The 21867-nt window shown below is 48.8% G+C and overlaps 1 protein-coding gene across 1 annotated transcript in view; it reads right to left on the reverse strand.

Moving 5' to 3' along the window:
- The window catches only part of LOC311115236 (E3 ubiquitin-protein ligase RING2-like), a 139881-nt gene that overhangs the window by 95276 nt on the left and 22738 nt on the right, over positions 1-21867 (reverse strand). Inside the window, exons 3-7 of the mRNA XM_084190431.1 lie at positions 16850-16919; positions 9271-9419; positions 8110-8701; positions 3983-4068; positions 1017-1101 (exon numbers count right to left, since the gene is read on the reverse strand). Coding sequence (XP_084046557.1) covers positions 1017-1101; positions 3983-4068; positions 8110-8701; positions 9271-9419; positions 16850-16919 — 982 coding nt within the window. The remainder of the gene's footprint in view (positions 1-1016; positions 1102-3982; positions 4069-8109; positions 8702-9270; positions 9420-16849; positions 16920-21867) is intronic.

A 21867-nucleotide genomic window follows, 5' to 3' on the forward strand; every position in this document is an offset into this window, starting at 1 on the left:
CACACACACATTAAATACAGGAAGGAACACACACACACATTAAATACAGGAAAGAACACACACACATTAAATACAGGAAAGAACACACACACACACACATTAAATACAGGAAAGAACACACACACACACATTAAATACAGGAAAGAACACACACACACATTAAATACAGGAAAGAACACACACACACATTAAATACAGGAAAGAACACACACACACATTAAATACAGGAAAGAACACACACACACACACACACACATTAAATACAGGAAAGAACACACACACACACATTAAATACAGGAAAGAACACACACACACACACATTAAATACAGGAAAGAACACACACACACATTAAATACAGGAAAGAACACACACATTAAATACAGGAAAGAACACACACACACACACACATTAAATACAGGAAAGAACACACACATTAAATACAGGAAAGAACACACACATTAAATACAGGAAAGAACACACACACACATTAAATACAGGAAAGAACACACACATTAAATACAGGAAAGAACACACACACACACACATTAAATACAGGAAAGAACACACACACACATTAAATACAGGAAAGAACACACACACACATTAAATACAGGAAAGAACACACACACACATTAAATACAGGAAAGAACACACACACATTAAATACAGGAAAGAACACACACACATTAAATACAGGAAAGAACACGCACACATTAAATACAGGAAGGAACACGCACACATTAAATACAGGAAGGAACACACACACACATTAAATACAGGAAAGAACACACACATTAAATACAGGAAAGAACACACACATTAAATACAGGAAAGAACACACACATTAAATACAGGAAGGAACACACACACATTAAATACAGGAAGGAACACACACATTAAATACAGGAAAGAACACACACACATTAAATACAGGAAAGAACACACACAAGGAACTAGTAAAACTCCTAACAAACACAACCGACAGGCTAGAAGCACCAAGAGAAGAGACCCAGACCTGGGAAGCTCTCACACAGCACCTCGATGGGCGTGCCTCTCTTGGTGTCCCCTATCTTCTGATAGCGCTCCTTCAGAGTGTCTGCCTGGAGAGGAGGGAGGGAGGGAGGAAGGGAGGGAGGGAGGGAGGGAGGAAGGGAGGGAGGGAGAGAGGAAGGGAGGGAGGGAGGGAGGGAGGAAGGAAGGGAGAGAGGGAGGGAGGGAGGGAGGAAGGGAGGGAGGGAGGGAGGGAGAGAGGGAGGGAGGGAGGGAGGGAGGGAGGGAGGGAGGGAGGGAGGGAGGGAGGGAGGGAGGGAGGGAGGGAGGGAGGGAGGGAGGGAGGGAGGGAGAGAGGGAGGGAGGGAGAGAGGAAGAGCGGGAGGGAGAGAGAGGAAGAGAGAGAGGAAGAGAGAGAGGAAGGGAGGGAGGGAGGGAGGGAGGGAGGGAGGGAGGGAGGGAGGGAGGGAGGGAGGGAGGGAGGGAGGGAGGGAGGGAGGAGAGAGAGAGGAGAGAGAGAGAGGAAGAGCGGGAGGAGAAAAGGGTGGAATAAGAGATAATGAAGGTATGTTCATTTGGATGATTAACAGAGTAAGTACTTAGTCATGAGAAAGGTTCTGCTGTACTGGCTAACTGAACGACGCACTGGCTAACTGAACGACGCACTGGCTAACTGAACAATGTAACGTGCAGCAGGCAGTAGAGTTCAGTAAGTGATGTGGTGAGATGGAACATGGAGATATGTGCCTGAAGGCTGTGTGTCTGTCTAGACTGATAAAGGAGTGAGGACGTGGACTAGCCAACAGACAACACAGCTACTGGCTGGTTAACATGATACTAACTGGTCCATGGAGCAACATACACTAGATGACCAACAGTATGTGGACACCTGCTCGTCCAACATCTCATTCCAAAATCATGGACATTAATATGGAGTTGGTCCCCCCTTTGCTTCTATAACAGCCTCCACTCTTCTGGGAAGGCTTTCCACTAGATGTTGGAACATTGCTGCGGGGACTTGCTTCCATTCAGACACAAGAGCATTAGTGAGGTCGGGCACTGATGTTGGGCGATTAGGCCTGGCTCGCAGTCGGCGTTCCAATTCATCCCAAAGGTGTTCGATGGGGTTGAGGTCAGGGCTCTGTGCAGGCCAGTCAAGTTCTTCCACACCAATCTCGACAAACCATTTCTGTATGGACCTCGCTTTGTGCACAGGGACATTGTCATGCTGAAACAGGAAATGGCCTTCCCCAAACTGTTGCCACAAAGTTGGAAGCACAGAATCGTATAGAATGTCATTGTATGCTGTAGCGTTAAGATTTCCCTTCACTGGAACTAAGGGGCCTAGCCCGAACCATGAAAAACAGCCCCAGACCATTATTCCTCCTCCACAAAACTTCACAGTTGGTACTATGCATTTGGGCAGGTAGCGTTCTGCTGGCATCCGCCAAACCCAGATTTGTCCGTCGGACTGCCAGACGGCAAAGCGTGATTCATCACTCCAGAAAACGCATTTCCACTGCTCCAGTGTCCAATGGCGGCGAGCTTTACAACACTCCAGCCAACACTTGGCATTGCGCATGGTGATCTTAGGCTTGTGTGTGGCTGCTTGGCCATGGAAACCCATTTCATGAAGCTCCCGACTCCAAGCGGGCTGTCATGTGCCTTTTACTGAGGAGTGGCTTCCGTCTGGCCACTCTACCATAAAGGCCAGATTGGCGGAGTGCTGCAGAGATGGGGGAACCTTCCAGAAGGACAACCATCTCCACAGAGGAACTCTGGAGCTCTGTCAGAGTGACCATCGGGTTCTTGGTCACCTCCCTGACCAAGGCCCTTCTCCCCCGATTGCTCAGTTTGGCCGGGCGGTCAGCTCTAGGAAAAGTCTTGGCGGTTCCAAACTTCTTCCATTTAAGAATGAGGGAGGCCACTGTGTTCTTGGGGACCTTCAATGCTGCAGACATTTTTTGGTACCCTTCCCCAGATCTGTGCCTCGACACAATCCTGTCTGGGATTTCTACGGACAATTCCTTTGACCTCATGGCTTGGTTTTTGCTCTGACATGCACTGTCAACTGTGGGACCTTATGTAGACAGGTGTGTGCCTTTCCAAATCATGTCCAATCAATTGAATTTACCACAGGTGGACTCCAATCAATTTCTAGAAACATCTCAAGTATGATCAATGGAAACAGGATGCACCTGAGCTCAATTTCGAGTCTAATAGCAAAGAGTCTGAATACTTATGTAATTAAGGTATCTGTTCTTTTATTTGTAATAAATTTGCAAACATTTCTAAAAACCTGTTTCCGCTTTGTCATTATGGGCTAGTGTGTAGATTGATGAGGGAAAAAAATAATTTAATCAATTTTAGAATAAGGCTGCAACGTAACAAAATGTGGAAAAAGTCAAGGGTCTGAATACTTTACATATGCACTGTGTATATATATATATAAGCTGTGATATGATATATATATATATATATATATATATAGTGTATAGAAATAGGGGACTGTTTCTAGTGTGGGTGCTTGCTGGCGAGGGTGTGGGGTCTTGTTCTGCTGTCCTTGTGGGGACCTGAAATCCCCAAAATGACAGGAAAACATGGAAAATCCTCCCTTGTGGGGACATACCACGTCCCCATGAGGACATACCACGTCCCCATGAGGACAAAGGCCATGTTAAGCTTAGGGGTTTGGTTTAGGGTTACAATTAGGGTTAGGGTCAGGTGTCAGGGGTAGGGGGTCAGGTGTTAGGGGTAGGGGGTCAGGTGTTAGGGGTAGGGGGTCAGGTGTTAGGGGTCAGGTGTTAGGGGTAGGGGGTCAGGTGTTAGGGGTAGGGGGTCAGGTGTTAGGGGTAGGGGGTCAGGTGTTAGGGGTAGGGGGTCAGGTGTTAGGGGTCAGGTGTTAGGGGTAGGGGGTCAGGTGTTAGGGGTAGGGGGTCAGGTGTTAGGGGTAGGGGGTCAGGTGTGTAAAACAAGTGTGTGTGTTCCTACCTTCAGGCCTTGCCAGGGCAGACTGCCTCGGAGGAAGTACATGAACATGTGACCCAGAGCTTCCAGGTCGTCTCTCCTGCTTTGTTCTACAGAGAGAGGAAACAAAACACAAACTCAACCAGGAAGTACCCGTGCTAAGGACTATTCAACGCTGGTCTGACCAATCGGAATCCACGCTTCAAGATTGTTTTGATCACGCGGACTGGGATATGTTTCCGGGTAGCTTCCGAAAATAATTTAGACGTATACACTGAAACGGTGACTGAGTTTATCAGGAAGTGTATAGGTGATGTTGTGCCCACTGTGACTATTAAAACCTACCCTAACCAGAAACCGTGGATAGACGGCAGCATTCGCGCAAATCTGAAAGCGCGAACCACCGCATTCAACCATGGCAAGGTGACTGGGAATATGGCAGAATACAAACAGTGTAGCTACTCACTCCGCAAGGCAATTAAACTGGCAAAACATCAGCATAGAGACAAAGTGGAGTCGCAATTCAACGGCTCAGACACGAGACGTATGTGGCAGGGTCTACAGACAATCACGGACTACAAAAGGAAAACCAGCCACGTCACGCTTCCAGACAAGCTAAACACCTTCTGTTGATCGTGGACTTCAGGAAACAGCAGAGGGTGCACCCCCCTATCCACATCGACGGAACCGCAGTGGAGAAGGTGGAAAGCTTCAAGTTCCTTGGCATACACATCACAGACAAACTGAAATTGTCCACCCACGCAGACAGTGTGGTGAATAAGGCGTAACAGAGCCTCTTCAACCTCAGGAGGCTGAAGAAATTTGGCCTGTCACCTAAAACCCTCACAAACATTTACAGATTCACAATTGAGAGCATCCTGTTGGGCTGTATCACCGCCTGGTACGGCAACTGCACCGCCCGCAACCGCAGGGCTCTCCAGAGGGTGGTGCGGTCTGCACAATGCATTACCGGGGGCAAACTACCCGCCCTCCAAGACACATACAGCACCCGATGTCACAGGAAGGCCAAAAAGATCATCAAGGACATCAAACACCCGTGCCACTGCCTGTTCACCCCGCTATCATCCAGAAGGCGAGGTCAGTACAGGTGCATCAAAGCTGGGACCGAGAGAATGAAAAACAGCTTCTATCTCAAGGCCATCAGACTGTTAAATAGCCATCACTAGCACATTAGAGGCTGCTGCTGCCTATTGAAATCACTGGCCACTATAAGAAATGGAACACTAGTCACTTCAATAATGTTTACATATCTTGCACTACTCATCTCATATGTATATACTGCATTCTATTCTATAATATTCTACTGTATCTTAGTCCATGCCGCTCTGTCATTGCTTGTCCATATACAGTGGGGAGAACAAGTATTTGATACACTGCCGATTTTGCAGGTTTTCCTACTTACAAAGCATGCAGAGGTCTGTAATTTTTATCATAGGTACACTTCAACTGTGGAAAAATCCAGAAAATCACATTGTATGATTTTTAAGTAATTAATTTGCATTTTATTGCATGACATAAGTATTTGATACATCAGAAAAGCAGAACTTAATATTTGGTACAGAAACCTTTGTTTGCAATTACAGAGATCATACGTTTCCTGTAGGTCTTGACCAGGTTTGCACACACTGCAGAAGGGATTTTGGCCCACTCCTCCATACAGACCTTCTCCAGATCCTTCAGGTTTTGGGGCTGTCGCTGGGCAATACGGACTTTCAGCTCCCTCCAAAGATGTTCTATTGGGTTCAGGTCTGGAGACTGGCTAGGCCACTCCAGGACCTTGAGATGCTTCTTACGGAGCCACTCCTTAGTTGCCCTGGCTGTGTGTTTCGGGTCGTTGTCATGCTGGAAGACCCAGCCACGACCCATCTTCAATGCTCTTACTGAGGGAAGGAGGTTGTTGGCCAAGATCTCGCGATACATGGCCCCATCCACCCTCCCCTCAATACGGTGCAGTCGTCCTGTCCCCTTTGCAGAAAAGCATCCTCAAAGAATGATGTTTCCACCTCCATGCTTCACGGTTGGGATGGTGTTCTTGGGGTTGTACTCATCCTTCATCTTCCTCCAAACACAGCGAGTGGAGTTTAGACCAAAAAGCTCTATTTTTGTCTCATCAGACCACATGACCTTCTCCCATTCCTCCTCTGGATCATCCAGATGGTCATTGGCAAACTTCAGACGAGCCTGGACATGCGCTGGCTTGAGCAGGGGGACCTTGCATGCGCTGCAGGATTTTAATCCATGACGGCGTAGTGTGTTACTAATGGTTTTCTTTGAGACTGTGGTCCCAGCTCTCTTCAGGTCATTGACCAGGTCCTGCCGTGTAGTTCTGAGCTGATCCCTAACCTTCCTCATGATCATCGATGCCCCACGAGGTGAGATCTTGCATGGAGCCCCAGACCGAGGGTGATTGACCATCATCTTGAACTTCTTCCATTTTCTAATAATTGCGCCAACAGTTGTTGCCTTCTCACCAAGCTGCTTGCCTATTGTCCTGTAGCCCATCCCAGCCTTGTGCAGGTCTACAATTTTATCCCTGATGTCCTTACACAGCTCTCTGGTCTTGGCCATTGTGGAGAGGTTGGAGTCTGTTTGAGTGTGTGGACAGGTGTCTTTTATACAGGTAACGAGTTCAAACAGGTGCAGTTAATACAGGTAATGAGTGGAGAACAGGAGGTCTTCTTAAAGAAAAACTAACAGGTCTGTGAGAGCCGGAATTTTTACTGGTTGGTAGGTGATCAAATACTTATGTCATGCAATAAAATGCAAATTAATTACTTAATCATACAATGTGATTTTCTGGATTTTTGTTTTAGATTCCGTCTCTCACAGTTGAAGTGTACCTATGATAAAAATGACAGACCTCTACATGCTTTGTAAGTAGGAAAACCTGCAAAATCGGCAGTGTATCAGATACTTGTTCTCCCCACTGTATGTATGTATGTATGTATGTATGTATGTATGTATGTATGTATGTATGTATGTATGTATGTATATAAAAGCTACTTTAGAAGTGTTTACCTTGCAGGCTGACTAGCATCTATTGAGTTGCAATATCCCATACATTGGATGCCCAAATCAACTGGAAGCATCTATAAAACAAGTTTTGAAGCCACATAATCCAAAAGGCTACATTTCATATATCTTGATGAAAAATCTGTCGATGTGCCCTTGAGCAAGGCACTTAACCCTAATTGCTCCTGTAAGTCGCTCTGGATAAGAGCGTCTGCTAAATGACTAAAAAGAAAAAAAGAAAAATAACATATTTTATAGGCTATACACGAAAACATGAATACATGCTAACAATAGCTTACATTGGAGTCATTTAGCAGACGCTCTTATGCAGAGCAATGTCCGACTGCCTCTCCTTGAGCAACGTCCCACTCATCCTCACATACATGCAGATGATGTGAGCAAACACAGGCGTGTTTCTGATCCTGGCTGAAGTGTCATTCTGATCCTGGCTGATACAGGCGTGCTAAAGTGTCATTCTGATCCTGGCTGATACGTAGATTTTTATTTGGATTGACAAAATACTTAAAAACTAATTATAAATAAATGTCATGACTTTCCCAAAATTGTCAGATTTGATTAATTTCCTAAACATTTTCAGGCCTGGAAAACACCACTTTTAAATTTAAGGATTTTCATGACCGTAAGAAACCTGCTGGTCTTTGTGATTGAATCTATGTTTGAAATGCACTGACGGACCTTACAGATGTGTAGAGTACAGAGATGAGGTAGTCATTCAAAAATCCTGTTAAACACTATAATTGTACACAGAGTGAGTCCATGCAACTTATCAGACTTGTTACGTACATTTTGCCTCCTGAACTTATTTAGGCGTGCCATAACAAAGGGGGTGAATACTTATGGACTCAAGAAATGTCAGAAATGTCAGCTTTATTAATTGGTAACATCTTCTAAAAAACATAATTCCACTTTGACATCATCTAGTATTGTGTGCAGGCCAATAACCAAAACATCTCTATTTAATCCATTTTAAATTCAGGCTGTAACAACTAAATGTGGGGGGGATATTTTTTTTTTTTTTTTTTTTTTTAAATCAGGTGGTGTAAATACTTTGAGGGCACTGTACTGTACGCTCATGTAGTGCCCATCAGGCTCCTTACCTTTGCCCAGGTGAGTATTGATGCTCATGTAGTGCCCATCAGGCTCCTTACCTTTGCCCAGGTGAGTATTGATGCTCATGTAGTGCCCATCAGGCTCCTTACCTTTGCCCAGGTGAGTATTGATGCTCATGTAGTGCCCATCAGGCTCCTTACCTTTGCCCAGGTGAGTATTGATGCTCATGTAGTGCCCATCAGGCTCCTTACCTTTGCCCAGGTGAGTATTGATGCTCATGTAGTGCCCATCAGGCTCCTTACCTTTGCCCAGGTGAGTATTGATGCTCATGTAGTGCCCATCAGGCTCCTTACCTTTGCCCAGGTGAGTATTGATGCTCATGTAGTGCCCATCAGGCTCCTTACCTTTGCCCAGGTGAGTATTGATGCTCATGTAGCGTGCGGTGCCAGTCAGGCTCTTGTGCTCCCTGTAGGGGATGTGTTTCTTGGTCTCTGGGTCGATGTACTCTTTGGCCAGGCCGAAGTCGATGATGTGGATGGTGTGCTGGCGCTTGCTGCCGGGCCGGCCAACCAGGAAGTTCTCTGGCTTCACGTCCCGGTAGATCAGACTCCTGGTTTGGACGAACTCCATCCGCGTGATCTGGGGGTGAGGGAGGAGAGGAGGAGGTGAGAGAGAGAGACGAAGTGAGGGAGGAGAGAAAGGAGGAAGACAAGAGACAGACAGCGTGATGGAGATTAAGACAGAGGGAAAGAAAAACAGACAGCGAGAGAGAGACGAAGCGAGAGAGAGAAAGCGAGAGAGAGACAAAGCGAGAGAGAGACAGCGAGAGAGAGACAAAGCGAGAGAGAGACAAAGCGAGAAAGAGACAGCGAGAGAGAGACAAAGCGAGAGAGAGACAAAGCGAGAAAGAGACAGCGAGAGAGAGACAAAGCGAGAGAGAGACAAAGCGAGAGAGAGACAAAGCGAGAGAGAGACAAAGCGAGAGAGAGACAAAGCGAGAGAGAGACAAAGCGAGAGAGAGACAAAGCGAGAGAGAGACAAAGCGAGAGAGAGACAAAGCGAGAGAGAGACAAAGCGAGAGAGAGACAAAGCGAGAAAGAGACAGCGAGAGAGAGACAAAGCGAGAGAGAGACAAAGCGAGAGAGAGACAAAGTGAGAGAGAGACGAAGTGAGCGAGCGAGAGACAAAGTGAGGGAGAGCGTTCCTACCAGCTGAATGGCGATCATGAGGACGGTCTTGAGGGAGAAGGTTCTGTCACACAGATCAAACAGGTCTTCCAGACTAGGACCCAGTAACTCCAGAACCATAGCATTATACTTCCCACAGGGCCCAAAGTAGAACACCTGGGGGACGCCCTCTGGGGAGGGAGAGAGACAGAATACAGAAGGTGAGTACAACTGAACTGGTTTATAGAAAAGACAGCAGGGCTTAGCTAGCTAGCTAGGTAGGTTGTCAAGAAAATATATTTGGGGGGGGCAGATAATTAACAATTTCTTCAGCAGGTGAATAACCAGCTACTATCCTTCTAAACCAAGTGCTATGAGTACATTCTTACACCACCCTTCTCTGCTGCCACACCCTGAAAAGGCCTTGACCTGGGAGAACATCAATAACATGACAAAGAGCTATGCACATAAATACATAAACTCAGCAAAACTCAGCAGTCTTTCAACGATAATTCGTAAAAATCCAAATAACTTCACAGATATTCATTGTAAAGGGTTTAAACACTGTTTCCCATGCTTGTTAAATGAACCATAAACAATTCATGAACATGCACCTGTGGAACGGTCGTTAAGACACTAACAGCTTACAGACGGTAGGCAATTAAGGTCACAGTTATGAAAACTTAGGACACTAAAGAGGCCTTTCTACTGACTCAGAAAGACACCAAAAGAAAGATGCCAAAAGAAAGATGCCCAGGGTCCCTGCTCATCTGTGTGAACGTGCCTTAGGCATGCTGCAAGGAGGCATGAGGACTGCAGATGTGGCCAGGGCAATAAATTGCAATGTCCGTACTGTGAGACGCCTAAGACAGCGCTACAGGGAGACGGGACGGACAGCTGATCGTCCTCGCAGTGGCAGACCACGTGTAACAACACCTGCACAGGATCTGTACATCCGAACATCACACCTGCGGGACAGGTACAGGATGGCAACAACAACTGCCCGAGTTACCTGGCGGCAGGTAGCTTAGTGGTTAAGAGTGTTGTACCAGTAACCGAAAGGTCGCTGGTTCTAATCCCCAAGCAGACTAGGTGAAAAATCTGTCGATGTGCCCTTGAGCAAGGCACTTAACCCTAATTGCTCCTGTAAGTCGCTCTGGATAAGAGCGTCTGCTAAATGACCAATTTATTTATTTTTATTTTACACCAGGAACGCACAATCCCTCCATCAGTGCTCAGACTGTCCGCAATAGGCTGAGAGAGGCTGGACTGAGGGCTTGTAGGCCTGTTGTAAGGCAGGTCCTCACCAGACATCACCCGCAACAACGTCGCCTATGGGCACAAACCCACCGTCGCTGGACCAGACAGGACTGGCAAAAAGTGCTCTTCACTGACGAGTCGCGGTTTTGTCTCACCAGGGGTGATGGTCGGATTCGTGCTAGCTATAACAGTCAGGCCACCTTTAGACTGCACCTCTAACAGTCAGTCAGGCCACCTTTAGACTGCAGCTATAACAGTCAGTCAGGCCACCTTTAGACTGCACCTCTAACAGTCAGGCCACCTTTAGACTGCACCTCTAACAGTCAGGCCACCTTTAGACTGCAGCTATAACAGTCAGTCAGGCCACCTTTAGACTGCACCTCTAACAGTCAGGCCACCTTTAGACTGCACCTCTAACAGTCAGGCCACCTTTAGACTGCAGCTATAACAGTCAGTCAGGCCACCTTTAGACTGCACCTCTAACAGTCAGGCCACCTTTAGACTGCACCTCTAACAGTCAGGCCACCTTTAGACTGCACCTCTAACAGTCAGTCAGGCCACCTTTAGACTGCAGCTATAACAGTCAGGCCACCTTTAGACTGCACCTCTAACAGTCAGGCCACCTTTAGACTGCACCTCTAACAGTCAGTCAGGCCACCTTTAGACTGCAGCTATAACAGTCAGTCAGGCCACCTTTAGACTGCACCTCTAACAGTCAGTCAGGCCACCTTTAGACTGCAGCTATAACAGTCAGTCAGGCCACCTTTAGACTGCACCTCTAACAGTCAGTCAGGCCACCTTTAGACTGCAGCTATAACAGTCAGTCAGGCCACCATTAGCAGGGCTCTAGACTAACTTTTTCCACTGGTGTAAACAACATTGGGCAGGGCAGTTAGGATGGTAAATATAGGGACCATAGTAAAACACCTTGGGTCTATAGGAGGAAGGCTGGTTGGGCTGGGTCTATTGGAGGAAGGCTGGGTCTATTGGAGGAAGGCTGGGTCTATTGGAGGAAGGCTGGGTCTATAGGAGGAAGGCTGGTTGGGCTGGGTCTATTGGAGGAAGGCTGGTTGGGCTGGGTCTATTGGAGGAAGGCTGGTTGGGCTGGGTCTATTGGAGGAAGGCTGGTTGGGCTGGGTCTATTGGAGGAAGGCTGGTTGGGCTGGGTCTATTGGAGGAAGGCTGGTTGGGCTGGGTCTATTGGAGGAAGGCTGGTTGGGCTGGGTCTATTGGAGGAAGGCTGGTTGGGCTGGGTCTATTGGAGGAAGGCTGGTTGGGCTGGGTCTATTGGAGGAAGGCTGGTTGGGCTGGGTCTATAGGAGGAAGGCTGGTTGGGCTGGGTCTATAGGAGGAAGGCTGGTTGGGCTGGGTCTATTGGAGGAAGGCTGGTTGGGCTGGGTCTATTGGAGGATGGCTGGTTGGGCTGGGTCTATTGGAGGAAGGCTGGTTGGGCTGGGTCTATTGGAGGAAGGCTGGTTGGGCTGGGTCTATTGGAGGAAGGCTGGTTGGGCTGGGTCTATTGGAGGAAGGCTGGTTGGGCTGGGTCTATTGGAGGAAGGCTGGGTCTATTGGAGGAAGGCTGGGTCTATTGGAGGAAGGCTGGGTCTATTGGAGGAAGGCTGGGTCTATTGGAGGAAGGCTGGTTGGGCTGGGTCTATTGGAGGAAGGCTGGTTGGGCTGGGTCTATTGGAGGAAGGCTGGTTGGGCTGGGTCTATTGGAGGATGGCTGGTTGGGCTGGGTCTATAGGAGGAAGGCTGGTTGGGCTGGGTCTATTGGAGGAAGGCTGGTTGGGCTGGGTCTATTGGAGGATGGCTGGTTGGGCTGGGTCTATTGGAGGATGGCTGGTTGGGCTGGGTCTATTGGAGGAAGGCTGGTTGGGCTGGGTCTATTGGAGGAAGGCTGGTTGGGCTGGGTCTATTGGAGGATGGCTGGTTGGGCTGGGTCTATTGGAGGATGGCTGGTTGGGCTGGGTCTATTGGAGGATGGCTGGTTGGGCTGGGTCTATTGGAGGAAGGCTGGTTGGGCTGGGTCTATTGGAGAAAGGCTGGTTGGGCTGGGTCTATAGGAGGAAGGCTGGTTGTGCTGGGTCTATTGGAGGATGGCTGGTTGGGCTGGGTCTATAGGAGGAAGGCTGGTTGGGCTGGGTCTATTGGAGGAAGGCTGGTTGGGCTGGGTCTATTGGAGGAAGGCTGGTTGGGCTGGGTCTATTGGAGGAAGGCTGGTTGGGCTGGGTCTATTGGAGGAAGGCTGGTTGGGCTGGGTCTATAGGATGAAGGCTGGTTGGGCTGGGTCTATAGGAAGAAGGCTGGTTGGGCTGGGTCTATTGGAGGAAGGCTGGGTCTATTGGAGGAAGGCTGGTTGGGCTGGGTCTATAGGAGGAAGGCTGGTTGGGCTGGGTCTATTGGAGGAAGGCTGGGTCTATAGGAGGAAGGCTGGTTGGGCTGGGTCTATTGGAGGAAGGCTGGGTCTATAGGAGGAAGGCTGGTTGGGCTGGGTCTATTGGAGGAAGGCTGGGTCTATAGGAGGAAGGCTGGTTGGGCTGGGTCTATTGGAGGAAGGCTGGGTCTATAGGAGGAAGGCTGGTTGGGCTGGGTCTATTGGAGGAAGGCTGGTTGGGCTGGGTCTATAGGAGGAAGGCTGTTTGGGCTGGGTCTATTGGAGGAAGGCTGGGTGGGCTGGGTCTATTGGAGGAAGGCTGGGTCTATTGGAGGAAGGCTGGTTGGGCTGGGTCTATTGGAGGAAGGCTGGTTGGGCTGGGTCTATTGGAGGAAGGCTGGTTGGGCTGGGTCTATAGGAGGAAGGCTGGGTCTATAGGAGGAAGGCTGGTTGGGCTGGGTCTATTGGAGGAAGGCTGGTTGGGCTGGGTCTATTGGAGGAAGGCTGGTTGGGCTGGGTCTATAGGAGGAAGGCTGGGTCTATAGGAGGAAGGCTGGTTGGGCTGGGTCTATTGGAGGAAGGCTGGTTGGGCTGGGTCTATAGGAGGAAGGCTGGTTGGGCTGGGTCTATTGGAGGAAGGCTGGTTGGGCTGGGTCTATTGGAGGAAGGCTGGTTGGGCTGGGTCTATTGGAGGAAGGCTGGTTGGGCTGGGTCTATAGGAGGAAGGCTGGTTGGGCTGGGTCTATTGGAGGAAGGCTGGTTGGGCTGGGTCTATTGGAGGAAGGCTGGTTGGGCTGGGTCTATAGGAGGAAGGCTGGGTCTATAGGAGGAAGGCTGGTTGGGCTGGGTCTATTGGAGGTAGGCTGGTTGGGCTGGGTCTATTGGAGGAAGGCTGGTTGGGCTGGGTCTATTGGAGGAAGGCTGGTTGGGCTGGGTCTATAGGAGGAAGGCTGGGTCTATAGGAGGAAGGCTGGTTGGGCTGGGTCTATAGGAGGAAGGCTGGTTGGGCTGGGTCTATAGGAGGAAGGCTGGTTGGGCTGGGTCTATTGGAGGAAGGCTGGTTGGGCTGGGTCTATAGGAGGAAGGCTGGTTGGGCTGGGTCTATTGGAGGAAGGCTGGTTGGGCTGGGTCTATTGGAGGAAGGCTGGTTGGGCTGGGTCTATAGGAGGAAGGCTGGTTGGGCTGGGTCTATTGGAGGAAGGCTGGTTGGGCTGGGTCTATTGGAGGAAGGCTGGTTGGGCTGGGTCTATAGGAGGAAGGCTGGGTCTATAGGAGGAAGGCTGGTTGGGCTGGGTCTATAGGAGGAAGGCTGGTTGGGCTGGGTCTATTGGAGGAAGGCTGGTTGGGCTGGGTCTATTGGAGGAAGGCTGGTTGGGCTGGGTCTATAGGAGGAAGGCTGGTTGGGCTGGGTCTATTGGAGGAAGGCTGGTTGGGCTGGGTCTATTGGAGGAAGGCTGGTTGGGCTGGGTCTATTGGAGGAAGGCTGGTTGGGCTGGGTCTATAGGAGGAAGGCTGGTTGGGCTGGGTCTATAGGAGGAAGGCTGGGTCTATAGGAGGAAGGCTGGTTGGGCTGGGTCTATAGGAGGAAGGCTGGGTCTATAGGAGGAAGGCTGGTTGGGCTGGGTCTATTGGAGGAAGGCTGGTTGGGCTGGGTCTATTGGAGGAAGGCTGGTTGGGCTGGGTCTATTGGAGGAAGGCTGGGTCTATAGGAGGAAGGCTGGTTGGGCTGGGTCTATTGGAGGAAGGCTGGGTCTATAGGAGGAAGGCTGGGTCTATTGGAGGAAGGCTGGTTGGGCTGGGTCTATAGGAGGAAGGCTGGTTGGGCTGGGTCTATTGGAGGAAGGCTGGTTGGGCTGGGTCTATAGGAGGAAGGCTGGTTGGGCTGGGTCTATAGGAGGAAGGCTGGTTGGGCTGGGTCTATAGGAGGAAGGCTGGGTCTATTGGAGGAAGGCTGGTTGGGCTGGGTCTATAGGAGGAAGGCTGGTTGGGCTGGGTCTATTGGAGGAAGGCTGGTTGGGCTGGGTCTATAGGAGGAAGGCTGGTTGGGCTGGGTCTATAGGAGGAAGGCTGGTTGGGCTGGGTCTATAGGAGGAAGGCTGGTTGGGCTGGGTCTATTGGAGGAAGGCTGGTTGGGCTGGGTCTATTGGAGGAAGGCTGGGTCTATAGGAGGAAGGCTGGTTGGGCTGGGTCTATTGGAGGAAGGCTGGTTGGGCTGGGTCTATTGGAGGAAGGCTGGTTGGGCTGGGTCTATAGGAGGAAGGCTGGTTGGGCTGGGTCTATAGGAGGAAGGCTGGTTGGGCTGGGTCTATTGGAGGAAGGCTGGTTGGGCTGGGTCTATTGGAGGAAGGCTGGGTCTATAGGAGGAAGGCTGGTTGGGCTGGGTCTATTGGAGGAAGGCTGGTTGGGCTGGGTCTATAGGAGGAAGGCTGGTTGGGCTGGGTCTATTGGAGGAAGGCTGGGTCTATTGGAGGAAGGCTGGTTGGGCTGGGTCTATTGGAGGAAGGCTGGTTGGGCTGGGTCTATTGGAGGAAGGCTGGTTGGGCTGGGTCTATTGGAGGAAGGCTGGTTGGGCTGGGTCTATTGGAGGAAGGCTGGTTGGGCTGGGTCTATTGGAGGAAGGCTGGTTGGGCTGGGTCTATAGGAGGAAGGCTGGTTGGGCTGGGTCTATAGGAGGAAGGCTGGTTGGGCTGGGTCTATTGGAGGAAGGCTGGTTGGGCTGGGTCTATTGGAGGAAGGCTGGTTGGGCTGGGTCTATTGGAGGAAGGCTGGTTGGGCTGGGTCTATTGGAGGAAGGCTGGTTGGGCTGGGTCTATTGGAGGAAGGCTGGTTGGGCTGGGTCTATAGGAGGAAGGCTGGTTGGGCTGGGTCTATTGGAGGAAGGCTGGTTGGGCTGGGTCTATAGGAGGAAGGCTGGTTGGGCTGGGTCTATTGGAGGAAGGCTGGTTGGGCTGGGTCTATTGGAGGAAGGCTGGGTCTATTGGAGGAAGGCTGGTTGGGCTGGGTCTATTGGAGGAAGGCTGGTTGGGCTGGGTCTATTGGAGGAAGGTTGGTTGGGCTGGGTCTATAGGAGGAAGGCTGGTTGGGCTGGGTCTATTGGAGGAAGGCTGGTTGGGCTGGGTCTATAGGAGGAAGGCTGGGTCTATAGGAGGAAGGCTGGTTGGGCTGGGTCTATTGGAGGAAGGCTGGGTGGGCTGGGTCTATTGGAGGAAGGCTGGTTGGGCTGGGTCTATAGGAGGAAGGCTGGTTGGGCTGGGTCTATTGGAGGAAGGCTGGTTGGGCTGGGTCTATTGGAGGAAGGCTGGTTGGGCTGGGTCTATAGGAGGAAGGCTGGTTGGGCTGGGTCTATTGGAGGAAGGCTGGTTGGGCTGGGTCTATAGGAGGAAGGCTGGGTCTATAGGAGGAAGGCTGGTTGGGCTGGGTCTATTGGAGGAAGGCTGGTTGGGCTGGGTCTATTGGAGGAAGGCTGGGTGGGCTGGGTCTATAGGAGGAAGGCTGGTTGGGCTGGGTCTATTGGAGGAAGGCTGGTTGGGCTGGGTCTATAGGAGGAAGGCTGGGTCTATAGGAGGAAGGCTGGTTGGGCTGGGTCTATTGGAGGAAGGCTGGTTGGGCTGGGTCTATTGGGTCTATTCGACAGTACACTACTTTTGACCAGGACCAAAGGGCCGCTGTGTGTTCATGGGCTGATCCAGGTTAATTACCATCATCATCGTGAAGTACAGTCTATATGATGTCAGTTCATTGTGCTACCATCTCATCTGTCATCCCCACAGATCTCAAGCTGAGTAAAACAACAAGACCATCTATGTTTGCGTCCCAAATGTCACCCCATAGGGCTCTGGTCAAAAGCAGTGCACTACATAGGGAATAGGGTGCCATTCTCTGGTCTAAAGCAGTGCACTACATAGGGAATAGGGTGCCATTTGAGGTGCAACCTAGGATTCAATACCATATTCTAATAACCTTCTATTGTCATAATTCACTCACCTGAACTCCCCAGCTGTTTATAAAACCTGTACTCCAGGTGAAGCTGTGGGGCCCGGGACTTGATGGGCTCCTGGAAATGAGATAAACAACATGAGGGTTAGAGTTTAAACCCAGCAGGATGTTCTGAACAGCTAGCAGGGAGGAGGCAGGGAGCATCATTAGGCCTACGTCCATGTAGTAGTAACTAGGGTTGGGCGATTTTACGAATGCATCATCTATTGTCGATGCTGAGGGGCCCCCAGGTGGTGAGGATAGGTAACATCATCTGAAGAACTGCCAAACAGGCAAAGACAGCCATCGTTACTAAGGCAGGCTGTACTGTAGTTTACTAAGGCAGGCTGTACTGTAGTTACTAAGGCAGGCTGTACTGTAGTTACTAAGGCAGGCTGTACTGTAGTTACTAAGGCAGGCTGTACTATAGTTACTAAGGCAGGCTGTACTATAGTTACTAAGCAGGCTGTACTATAGTTACTAAGGCAGGCTGTACTGTAGTTACTAAGGCAGGCTGTACTGTAGTTACTAAGGCAGGCTGTACTGTAGTTACTAAGGCAGGCTGTACTATAGTTACTAAGGCAGGCTGTACTATAGTTACTAAGGCAGGCTGTACTGTAGTTACTAAGGCAGGTTGTACTATAATTACTAAGGCAGGCTGTACTGTAGTTGCTAAGGCAGGCTGTACTATAGTTACTAAGGCAGGCTGTACTATAGTTACAAAGGCAGGCTGTACTGTAGTTGCTAAGGCAGGCTGTACTGTAGTTGCTAAGGCAGGCTGTACTATAGTTACTAAGGCAGGCTGTACTGTAGTTACTAAGGCAGGCTGTACTGTAGTTGCTAAGGCAGGCTTAAGGCAGGCTGTACTATAGTTACTAAGGCAGGCTGTACTGTAGTTACTAAGGCAGGCTGTACTATAGTTACTAAGGCAGGCTTAAGGCAGGCTGTACTATAGTTACTAAGGCAGGCTGTACTGTAGTTACTAAGGCAGGCTGTACTGTAGTTACTAAGGCAGGCTGTAATATAGTTACTAAGGCAGGCTGTACTATAGTTACTAAGGCAGGCTGTACTATAGTTACTAAGGCAGGCTGTACTGTAGTTACTAAGGCAGGCTGTACTATAGTTGCTTAGGCAGGCTGTACTATAGTTACTAAGGCAGGCTGTACTATAGTTACTAAGGCAGGCTTAAGGCAGGCTGTACTATAGTTACTAAGGCAGGCTGTACTGTAGTTACTAAGGCAGGCTGTACTATAGTTACTAAGGCAGGCTGTACTATAGTTACTAAGGCAGGCTGTACTATAGTTACTAAGGCAGGCTGTACTGTAGTTACTAAGGCAGGCTGTACTATAGTTGCTTAGGCAGGCTGTACTATAGTTACTAAGGCAGGCTGTACTATAGTTACTAAGGCAGGCTGTACTATAGTTACTAAGGCAGACTACTGTAGTTACTAAGGCAGGCTGTACTGTAGTTACTAAGGCAGGCTGTACTGTAGTTACTAAGGCAGGCTGTACTATAGTTACTAAGGCAGGCTGTACTATAGTTACTAAGGCAGGCTGTACTGTAGTTGCTAAGGCAGGCTGTACTATAGTTACTAAGGCAGGCTGTACTATAGTTACTAAGGCAGGCTGTACTAAAGTTACAAAGGCAGGCTGTACTGTAGTTACTAAGGCAGGCTGTACTGTAGTTGCTAAGGCAGGCTGTACTATAGTTACTAAGGCAGGCTGTACTGTAGTTACTAAGGCAGGCTGTACTGTAGTTGCTAAGGCAGGCTTAAGGCAGGCTTAAGGCAGGCTGTACTATAGTTACTAAGGCAGGCTGTACTGTAGTTACTAAGGCAGGCTGTACTATAGTTACTAAGGCAGGCTTAAGGCAGGCTGTACTATAGTTACTAAGGCAGGCTGTACTGTAGTTACTAAGGCAGGCTGTACTATAGTTACTAAGGCAGGCTGTACTGTAGTTACTAAGGCAGGCTGTACTATAGTTACTAAGGCAGGCTGTACTATAGTTACTAAGGCAGGCTGTACTATAGTTACTAAGGCAGGCTGTACTGTAGTTACTAAGGCAGACTACTGTAGTTACTAAGGCAGGCTGTACTGTAGTTACTAAGGCAGGCTGTACTGTAGTTACTAAGGCAGGCTGTACTGTAGTTACTAAGGCAGGCTGTACTGTAGTTACTAAGGCAGGCTGTACTATAGTTACTAAGGTAGGCTGTACTATAGTTACTAAGGCAGGCTGTACTATAGTTACTAAGGCAGGCTGTACTGTAGTTACTAAGGCAGGCTGTACTGAAGTTACTAAGGCAGGCTGTACTGTAGTTGCTAAGGCAGGCTGTACTATAGTTACTAAGGCAGGCTGTACTATAGTTACTAAGGCGGGCTGTACTGTAGTTGCTAAGGCAGGCTGTACTGTAGTTGCTAAGGCAGGCTGTACTGTAGTTGCTAAGGCAGGCTGTACTGTAGTTGCTAAGGCAGGCTGTACTGTAGTTGCTAAGGCAGGCTGTACTATAGTTACTAAGGCAGGCTGTACTATAGTTACTAAGGCAGGCTGTACTATAGTTACTAAGGCAGGCTGTACTGTAGTTACTAAGGCAGGCTGTACTATAGTTAATAAGGCAGGCTGTACTGTAGTTACTAAGTGAAGGCAGGCTGTACTATAGTTACTAAGTGAAGGCAGACTACACTATAGTTACTAAGTGAAGGGAGGCTGTACTATAGTTATTACTAAGTGAGAGTAGCCTGATGGATGTAGCTTACCCAGATGATGAAATAGCAAAGCATGCACTTGATATGGCTATAATATTCTTTTTTTTTTTTTTTTTTAAAGGTAGGCAAATAACTGATGAGTATTTTTATGGACAAGAGAAACATAGGCCTACCAATTTGAAAACAGTTTCAAATCAAATCAAATTTTATTGGTCACATGCGCCGAATACAACAGGTGCAGACATTACAGTGAAATGCTTACTTACAGCCCTTAACCAACAGTGCATTTATTTTAAACAAAAAAGTAAGAATAAAACAACAACAAAAAAGTGTTGAGAAAAAAAAAAGAGCAGAAGTAAAAAATAAAGTGACAGTAGGGAGGCTATATATACAATAGAATAAAGTGACAGTAGGGAGGCTATATATACAGGGGGGTACCGTTGCATAGTCAATGTGCGGGGGCACCGGCCAGTTGAGGCAGTTGAGGCAATATGTACATGTGGGTAGAGTTAAAGTGACTATGCATAAATACTTAACAGAGTAGCAGCAGCGTAAAAAGGATGGGGTGGGGGGGCAGTGCAAATAGTCCGGGTAGCCATGATTAGCTGTTCAGGAGTCTTATGGCTTGGGGGTAGAAGCTGTTGAGAAGTCTTTTGGACCTAGACTTGGCACTCCGGTACCGCTTGCCGTGCGGTAGCAGAGAGAACAGTCTATGACTAGGGTGACTGGAGTCTTTGACAATTTTGAGGGCCTTCCTCTGACACCGCCTGGTATAGAGGTCCTGGATGGCAGGGAGCTTTGCCCCAGTGATGTACTGGGCCGTACGCACTACCCTCTGTAGTGCCTTGCGGTCAGAGGCCAAGCAGTTGCCATACCAGGCGGTGATGCAACCAGTCAGGATGCTCTCGATGGTGCAGCTGTAGAATTTTTTGAGGATCTGAGGACCCATGCCAAATCTTTTTAGTCTCCTGAGGGGGAATAGGCTTTGTCGTGCCCTCTTCACGACTGTCTTGGTGTGTTTGGACCATGATAGTTCGTTGGTGATGTGGACACCAAGGAACTTGAAGCTCTGGCCTAGCAATGTGTCCTTGATATTGCGATCTTCCTGCCAATTGACCCCTCGGTGCGCAACGCTCCCCCACTCACCCGTCTAGGGCTGTTACGGTGACCCGAGTCATGACGGCAGTCAAATGACATGTGACCGTTTAGTAATGGTAATTAGGCTTCTCCAAGCTCTGATTCTGCTGATGGTCATTAGTTGCTAACTGCCTGGTACTCAGCACTCTATTGTCCCTCTAATCACTCTGACATCAATGCAAATGTTATCAAAAATCTGATCAAACACTTCATGAGAGGCCATGAGCTCATGATGCGCAACATTTCTATAGGCTGTGCAATTGCGTGAGAAAACAGAGTGATGGCCTCTACTAAAAAGAGGAGGATCCCATCAGCTTTCTATAGGCTAGGCCTACTATATTTATTTCTCAACTTTCCTAATATTAAGCACATTGCTTCTCTTTACAACAGGAGTATAGCCAACCTGGCTGGCATGAAAATGAACCACATGAAAAGCGTCCATTTGCTATTTAAGTGCATAGATGACATGTACACTGCTCAAAAAAATAAAGGGAACACTAAAATAACACATCCTAGATCTGAATGAATGAAATAATCTTATTAAATACTTTTCTTTACATAGTTGAATGTGCTGACAACAAAAATCACACAAAAATTATCAATGGAAATCAAATTTATCAATCAATGGAGGTCTGGATTTGGAGTCACACTCAAAATTAAAGTGGAAAACCACACTACAGGCTGATCCAACTTTGATGTAGGGAGGCAGGTAGCTTAGTGGTTAAGAGCGTTGTGCCAGTAACCGAAAGGTCGCTGGTTCTAATCCCCGAGCCGACTAGGTGAAAAATCTGCCGATGTGCCCTTGAGCAAGGCACTTAACCCTAATTCCTCCTGTAAGACGCTCTGGATAAGAGCGTCTGCTAAATGACTATTTATTTTTATGTATGTAATGTCCTTAAAACAAGTCAAAATGAGGCTCAGTAGTGTGTGTGGCCTCCACGTGCCTGTATGACCTCCCTACAACGCCTGGGCATGCTCCTGATGAGGTGGCGGATGGTCTCCTGAGGGATCTCCTCCCAGACCTGGACTAAAGCATCCGCCAACTCCTGGACAGTCTGTGGTGCAACGTGGCGTTGGTGGACGGAGCAAGACATGATGTCCCAGATGTGCTCAATTGGATTCAGGTCTGGGGAACAGGCGGTCCATAGCATCAATGCCTTCCTCTTGCAGGAACTGCTGACACACTCC

This window comes from Coregonus lavaretus (assembly GCF_964263955.1).
Source record: "Coregonus lavaretus genome assembly, contig: HAP1_SCAFFOLD_361, whole genome shotgun sequence".
Lineage (NCBI taxonomy): Eukaryota > Metazoa > Chordata > Actinopteri > Salmoniformes > Salmonidae > Coregonus > Coregonus lavaretus.